At 40.8% G+C, this 8,254-nt stretch overlaps 1 protein-coding gene across 1 annotated transcript; it reads right to left on the bottom strand.

The window, feature by feature from the left end:
* Positions 1-2,096: 2,096 nt before the first annotated feature.
* On the bottom strand, positions 2,097-8,254 carry LOC104960589 (DNA ligase 1-like). Its single transcript, XM_010788662.1, has 4 exons — positions 8,046-8,254; positions 4,924-5,043; positions 2,356-2,712; positions 2,097-2,209 (listed from the first exon to the last, which is right to left on the bottom strand). The coding sequence occupies exons 2-4, from the start codon at positions 5,033-5,035 to the stop codon at positions 2,097-2,099; spliced, it is 582 nt and encodes a 193-aa protein (XP_010786964.1). The 5' UTR covers positions 5,036-5,043; positions 8,046-8,254.

Below are 8,254 nucleotides of genomic sequence, written 5' to 3'. Positions count from 1 at the left end.
GACAGGCAGGTAGAGGATGTCTGTCTCAGTGTGGATGATGATATCTTCAGAGAGGTTCTTCTTTGGCTCCTCCTCTCCTGCTTGGACTGCACACATGGCAAACAGCTGAACCTGCAGCTTAACATGCAGACCTGCAGCCACCTGGACACACACACACACACTTCTTACAATGTGGCCCCTTTAACCCTTTGGAGTCGACTGTCACGCCGGCGTGATCAGATCACATGACCTGTTCAAGCCGGTGCCGCATAAAAACAACAGTCCGGACAACATTGCCGGGTGTTTCTGTCGAAAGTACTGGCTTGAAAGTATATCCCAGTCTTTGTTTCATGCAAAAAGACCCAGTAAACACGGAGATACAATGATATAAAGTTAATACATTTCAAAAGTATGAAAAATGGAAGCACATATTTGAATATCTTCGCTGTATTTGATCATTTTACGAAATGGAAAATACTGGAAAACTGTAGATCCTGCTCAACAGGATGTATATGTGTATTTCTGTCGAAAGTACTGGCTTGAAACTATATGCCAGTCTTTGTTTCATGTAAAAAGACCCAATAAACACGGAGATACGATGATATAAAGTTAATACAAATATATTTCAAAAGTATGAATAATGGAAGCACATATTTGAATATATCTTCGCCGTATTTTATAATTTTACGAAACGGAAAATACTGGAAACTGTAGATTCTGCTCAACAGGATGTATTTACCAGGGAGGGGGTGAGGTGATCAGGTAAACGGAGTGATACGAAGCAAGACGAAAAGAGACGAAGAGGGACGGCGGGAACCGAAGAGAGACGAAGACAGGCGGCGGGAGACAAAGAGAGACGAAGAGAGACGGCGGGAAATGGAGAGAGACGAAGATATACGAAGACAGGCGGCGGGAGACAAAGAGAGACGAAGAGAGACGGCGGGAAATGGAGAGAGACGAAGATATACGAAGACAGGCGGCGGGAGACAAAGAGAGACAAAGAGAGACAAAGAGAGACGGCGGGAGACTGCGATTGAAGTAAAGTGACAGACAAACATTGAGAATTTAAATATAGTTAGATAGATTTAGAGTTTTGAAGATTCAACTATGATGAAGAGAACTCTGAACGTGAGTCAAGCTATGAGCTTGTTTTTTGACATGGAGGAGGCGGAGCCTGTGATGTTGCCCTCTGTGTCGGAGTTGACAGAAACTGCTTTGAAGCGTGGCACAGATAAAGACAGAAAAAACAGATTTGTGTACATAATGTGTATATATATATATTTGTATTATATTTATAATAACACTTTTGCCTTATCAGAATGAAATCCCATGTACATTATTTAAGCTTTTAAATGTTTTGTTGTGCCTACTGTGTCACTGTTGACAGAACTTGAGAAATGAGGAAAAAACGCCTGTTACTTGTTCATAACATTTGAATATAGGTTCATGCTACCTCAATCAAACTTTCACATTATCATAGTGACGTAATGAAGGTTATTAAGCGTTTTAGCTCCTATATTGTTAATATTGACCGCCATTTCCTTTATGAATTAAATCAGCCTCCTTCTCTGTGTCCTCGCGCTGTCCTCATATCCCTGGACCCCCAGACTCGGAGATATAGATTTGAATTAATCTTTTCATAAATATATTTTTCTACCAGTTTGTCATGGGACTTATTTATACCCTCTCAACGAACCAGAACCGGAAAGAACCGGAATCGAAAAGCATAACCGGAATCGTTCAAATCCAAACGATACCCATCCCTGTGTGTGATGCAGGAACATCTTACCGTAAAAAACGTGGGAACATGTAAAATACGATGCCGATCGATTTTTCTGGACAAGTGAAAAATGTATTCGGACAAGTAAATTGCCAAACTCACTTGTCTCTCTAAAAACTTTTTCTTACACTGGACTTATATGATTCTGTTTTCTTCAAGTTGTATTTTGTTGTAAGTGGCTTTGGATAAAAGTGCTAAATGAAATGTAATGAATACCAAGTCATGTGTTACTTGGTATTCATTACCTTGGGGTTCTATTGCTTATTCATCTATTTCTTTGTGAACCACTTTATATTACCTTTTGTGTTTGAAAAGCGCCAAATAAATAAAGTTTGATTTACCCTTTGACGTCTTTGCTCTCCTCCGCTGAAACCTTCCTCTCTGGACTCGTCTGTTTCTCTCCTTCGCTCTTCTCCGATTTCTCCGTCTTTACTGCGGCTTTTCTCGGAGCTATAGAACAAAAAGAAATACAAAAAAAGGGAAGGTGAGGGTGGAGCAGGGGTCGGAGCAGAGACATATTTAGCTCTCTCTCTCTCTCTCGCCCATTTACGGACACCTTTTTGTGCAAGCAAGGAGCTATGCAAATGTCTCCTCACCAAAGAAACTGCTGATGGGGGATTTTTTGGGCGGCTCCTTATCTTTTTGCTCTTTTGCTTCTTTCTGCTTTCTCTGTGTTTGACTTTCCGGGCTCTTTTCTGCCTCTTGCGTGTCCTTTTCAACCACCTTCTTCTTATTCTTCTTCTTCTTGGCAACTTTCTCATCATCCTTCTTCTCCTTTGCTTCAGTTTTCGTTTCCGCCGCCTCAGCTTTCCCTTCTTTCTCCTCCTCGGCCTTTTCTACTTCCTCTTTCTTCTCCACCTCCTCCTCCTCCTCATCTGGGCTCGTAGCCTTGGTCGCCGCCTTTTCAACTCGTACTTCCTTTGCTTCCTCCTCCATGGGTTCATCGGTGTTCCCTGGGTGAGACAGAAAGGCAGAGGAGTCATTGAAGAGAGAAATGCCAGCAGGGGTGACCCAGTTTATTTATTTTTTATTTGTGCGACCATGCTTTGAAGATGGTTTTCAACAAAGCTAGCCTCCTTCAGTAAATGCCGCAGGTTATGTTTCTAAGATTTGCTTTCCGCCTGAGAGTCGGTAAGCCAGAGACTATTGACAGAGCATAGAGCCGGGGTCATGATACCAGCAGGGTGAGGAGACATCAAACTTTATTTTCTCTTTCCAGGTCGAAATGCTTGCTGGACTTGTGAATCTAACTTTTAGTAAAAACTATTTGGGAGAAACAGAGGGTCCATTTCCCCCTCTGCTGTGCATCTGAAACACACATGCTGCTAACACAAAACGACATTTAAAAAAGGGGAAGCCACCACAAAACACATTCTGTTATTATGCCCCAGATAAGACGTCTTATTACATGGCTTAGTTGAATACTCGATTCTGATTGGTCAATTCAGAACACGTGACACGTTGTTAATACCGAACAGACAGACCGCTGTCAAGGACTTATTGACCGTTGTTAAGGACACTCGCAGCACATTATCCCTTACATGTAGACTAACAAATTGGACAAGGACAAAGTATGTTTGATAGATAATATTTCCAATTTTGCTTATAACTGATGTTGAAACGCTACTCTGAGTTGTTAAGGACAAACATCTGAAGCAAATGGCAGAGAGTGAATATGAAAATGTATTTTTGTGAGTTTTATAGTTGCTTAGAAATTCAACGTTGTTCCTTTACAACTCCATCTTTAAAAAAACAAAAAAAAGGTGATGTTTTTGGCACTTTAAGTTTCATCTTGTCGAGGAATTCTACTATAACCATACCACAGCAAACATTAGAATTGAATAACAGATGAGAACTGACTGTCTTTCACCGTTTAACCTTCTTTGGTCTCCGTTTATCTCTCACCACATGTCTTAGGCTGACACACAGGCTTGTTATGTGAAATCACTTGATAGATGACATCATTAAACATGATTATTTTTCCATATATTGAATCAGGAGAATCCAGAGCCAAAACTGATGTCTTAATATCGCTTATTTTGTCCGACCGAAAGGTCAAATTTTTGCTCATACAACAACTAAAAACCCTGCAAATCCTCACATTGTGGACGCTGGAACCAACGACTGTTTGCTGTTTGGTAATCCACTCAAACGATATTATCAAATGTGCTGCAGATACAGATTATGTTGATGTTGCCAGGACGGTCCAACTCAATTTCATCGCGGGCCACATCAGCATTATGGCCGGTTGTCGGTTTAAGACTATATCAAAATACATATATAAATATTTAATAATATATAAACATATGTATTAATTATATTACATTATTGCCTCTGCATTGGATTATTATGGGATAGGGTAATAACTTCATTATTAACTACATCTGAAAGCAGAAGTCTAGGGCAAATAATTGGTAGTCTCTTCAGTGAGAATGTCACAAAATGATTTTTTTTAAAAAGCCAAATTCTGGAAAAAAATTGAAAATGTAAAAAATGTGAAATGTTGAAGCAAAAATGTCAAATTCTGAACAAAATTCATATTTGAGATGCATTGTGGGAGATGTAGTTTATGGGCAACGTGCATACTAACGAACTAAGCGATTAGTTGACTGATATTTCAGCTGTGTTCTAGCAACTACTGATGGACCATAGGGACATTTGGGATGTCACAGAGATGTACTTTCTTTAAGAGCGTCCCTGAGAATACTTTGTGTGTCTGGAAGGTGATTTTAGGGGGTGCTTTGCAATAAAGTGCTGACAGACGGTGTGGTCTTTCTCAACGACACAACACTAGATGAGTTCATATCCCAAAGTATGTCCTTATGCTTTGTACACACAGCACATTTCTGAGTGTGAATGGCTCAAGGAAAAGGTCAGTGTAGCAGCAACAGAGGAACAATGTTGACGGGACATTATGTCTCACCTAGCACTGTTTTTATCACATCTATTTTCAATTTGAAAGTATTGTTTAGAAAGATACTAAATGTGTAGATATATTCCCTAAATCATATCAGTAACCTATCACAAAGCGTGTTTTTCTTTCCCCACATGTTGAAGATGTTTGTGCAACTTTAACAAATCTTTAAAAGTCTCTGATTATGATATCCCCAGGACTCTCCTGCCCTGTGCTTTGTTAGCAGACTCCTATCAGAGGTGAAGTGTACCTGGGCTCTCCACACGGGGTCGCTTGTGTTTCTGACCCGGCTCCTCCTTGGCCTCCGACTCGTCTTTCGGGCTCTCACTGTCGCTCTCATCCAGCTTCCTCTTGGGGAACATCTTCCTCGCTGAACACACCAGGGCAAACAAAGGAGAGGGGAAGACAAAGAGGATCTTAGAACAGCAAACTCTCTTCAAATGTTTAAAGTAAGGGATACTGTGCGGCGAGGCGGTCAATCTGGGGGAAAGAACACCCGCTTCGCGCCGGGCTCCTGATCTGCCCGTCGGGTGTTCTTCTCCCCAGAATGACCAAGTGGCTGCACATTATCAACAAAGTAACGACATGACTCCCAATATTAATTGAAATGCTTTTATAGATTTAGAAAATGTTTTTATTGATTTAAAAAAATATTATTTATTTAAAATGACAAGCATCCGCTAAGAAAAATAGTCCGTTGTTACCGTTTGAACTACGTAGCAGGAACGGCTTCGATAGCGTTTTTGATTACAGATTTGAAAACATCGCTGCTTGCTTTAAAGTAGCACAATTCATTATGTCAAACCTTGGGAAGTATCTAGATATCCCTAATGCCAAAGGAACTGCACACTGAATATGTGTCGCCGTTTGATATCTGTGTCTGGACCTGGTCTGGTTTCTGCCCCGTTACTTCTCCGCTGTTTCCTTGTCCCAGTTTGAAACTGTAAACTGTATACAGTTCAATCGACCGGACTTCTTTCTGCAGATGTGAGCGTCCTTAACAAAGGTCAATAAGTGCTTGACCGCGCGGTCTGTCGGTTCTGGATTAACAACGTGTCCTGAATTGACCAATCAGAATCGAGTATCCAACTAAGCCATGTAACAAAGCAAATTAAAAACCTATCGTTTTAATATAGCTTTTAATTTGGGTTAACTTTCAATTCTCACTAGTATCATTTTCCATTTTATGTATTTTATTTCTGTTTTGCTTTTATTTTAAATGTTTTATTTTAACATATTATCACAGTAGATGTTTTATCTTGTTCTGTATTCATTTGAATATTGTTGTTGTGTTTTCTGAAAGGCACTTTGGGTTGCTTTGTGTATGAAAGCTGCTATACAAATCAAGTTTATTATTATTATAATACACCGTCTACCGTGATACTGCAGATGTAGGGCACCATAAAACAAAACAAGAGAAGCACAGATACTTTGCTAACGAAAGATATTATGCAGCAAAGCAGCTTAGTGTGTCATTTCCTGTAATGTTATGCAGCAGCGTTGCTCGAGGGTCATTTTAGTTTCCGTGCCACATACGCCTTCCTTTCAGGTCCTGGTTAGTCCTGCTGCAGGTGGCGCTGCTGATGTTTTCCTTCTAGATGTTATAATGAAAGCATTAACCCAGGACATTAAGAATGCAACTCCTGGTCAAATGAAGGAGTTGCATTAATGTGGTGTTTTCCCCAGTGGAGACGGTGGCTCTCGCGCTGCGGAGAGTAAACACTGCAGTCATCAAAACACAAAGAGAATGGCAAGATGAAAAGAGAGTGAGCCGCTCTCCTGCTGCAAAAGGAGGATGGAGGAAACAAAGTGAGAAAAGGAGGAGCTTCCCAAACGGAAACAAAGCTGCAAGGCTAGACATCTGTGTCGCTTATATTCTACATTTGAATACCTAGATCCCTGATTTGATATTAAAAAGGTAAACAGAGTACAAGCCATAACTTCAAATGACTGTTTCATGTTTAAAGGGGCATTTTCAGGTTCATATTTGAGATGCATTGTGGGAGATGTAGTCTCTCTACTGTGACATGTGTCCACGCTTTGATGTCTCATACAGCCTGTGTCTCTTTTCACCCTCTGTGGGAGAGAAACTTTGAGATGTGAGCCTTTGCACACAAACCTTTATAACAAACTACATGAAAGGGAAAACTCCTATTCATAATTCACAGATAATGAGCATGCACTGCAGGAAGCGTGTGATGTTCGAGCTGCTCATGTACACGCTGCATAATAATAATAATAATAATAATAATAATAATTACTTTATACGGTATGTTCCTGCTTTTTCTTCCCTTCATGAAATCACCAGACTGCAAAGCAGAAAGGAAGCGACTACAGATCAACAATCAGCTCCAATCACTGAGAGTTGCTCTGCTGCTTCCATTAGAGCCCAGTCAGCAGGATGAAACATCACAAGGCAACGCAGCAGCAGCAATAATAATATCATCACGATGCAAACTCACGCAGAAAACTAATGGTCTGGGCTTTCTAGAGAGTGCATTCGTGGTTCAGCAGATGAGATAAATGGCAAATAGTGCAACACCACAATCTACATGTTGTCAGTGTAAAGGTGGAGACCCTGCCAAAAGGATCGGAGATAAATGAAACAAGAGGGGGGGGGGGGTGAACAAACCTCTCTTGCGTTCAGTTTGTGATAAGTGTCTTGTTTTGCCTCGTTTTGATATAATGAGTTTTGGGAGCCATTAGGCCCCTGCTAATAAGTAATCAAGTAAAAAATAGCTCGAGGCGGGAAAACGATCAATCCTCAGCTGGTGTCAAAGTTCGAAATTGCTGCAATTTTTAAGGAAAAAGTTGAGATCTGCAGATTTAGAGTAAGCCTGGAGCTCTTGGACTTAATCTTTAATAAAAATATGGAGCCCTTTCATAGACACTCTGGATCTTATGCCCGACAGATCAGATGACCGAGTCCTTTGGGTTCATATTATTCTTATTGTAAGAATATTTTTGCTCACAGCTTTTCCTTATTATTATTATTTAGAATTATTTAGTCTTTTTTTGTTGATGTGCATAATTGTGTTTCTTACCTGAGGTCAAGGCGGGGTAGGGGTGGGGGGTGGGATGTATACAATAGAAAACCGAAAGTGAACATTGTGTTTCTGTCCCTCTCTTGTTCTGTAATTGTATATTTTGTACTTTTAATGATCAATAAAATATATATATATTTAAAAAAAAAAGGAAATAAGAGATCAGATAATAGATAATATAATAGATTACATTCTGTAATAGCGCCTTTCAAGGGACCCGAAGGCGCTTTACATGGTGGACAACAAACAAACAAACAAACAAACAAACAAAAGGGGCAAATAATAAGGTTCGGCGCTCGGGGTGCCGTGGGGGCAGTAAATACGGATCCAGTTTTGCGTTTAACGAGCCAGAAGGGGAGATGGAGTGTCGGGGTGTGGGGCTCCCAGGTGAAGTGTAGAAGTATCCGGGGTCATAGGGGTCATGGCCGGGGGTCGTAGGGGTCACAGGGGTCACAGGGGTCGTTGGGGTGGAACCGGTGTCTTAGAGGTGGCCGGGGCAGGTGGAGGAGCATGGGGGTGGGAACGGGCCTTGAGACA

Source organism: Notothenia coriiceps, unplaced genomic scaffold (genome assembly GCF_000735185.1).
Source record: "Notothenia coriiceps isolate Sejong01 unplaced genomic scaffold, NC01 NC01_scaffold00032021, whole genome shotgun sequence".
NCBI lineage: Eukaryota > Metazoa > Chordata > Actinopteri > Perciformes > Nototheniidae > Notothenia > Notothenia coriiceps.
The sequence above is the reverse complement of the archived record's forward strand: the minus strand, read 5'-3'. Positions and strand labels throughout refer to the sequence as shown.

Excerpts from the sequence above, each read along its gene's own strand:
- LOC104960589 (XM_010788662.1), bottom strand. The coding sequence starts at position 5,035 with ATGTTCCCCAAGAGGAAGCTGGATGAGAGCGACAGTGAGAGCCCGAAA. Across the intron at positions 2,713-4,923 it reads ACCCCGTGTGGAGAGCCCAG|GGAACACCGATGAACCCATG; the intron begins GTACACTTCACC and ends TGTCTCACCCAG. Across the intron at positions 2,210-2,355 it reads CCCCATCAGCAGTTTCTTTG|CTCCGAGAAAAGCCGCAGTA; the intron begins GTGAGGAGACAT and ends TTTGTTCTATAG.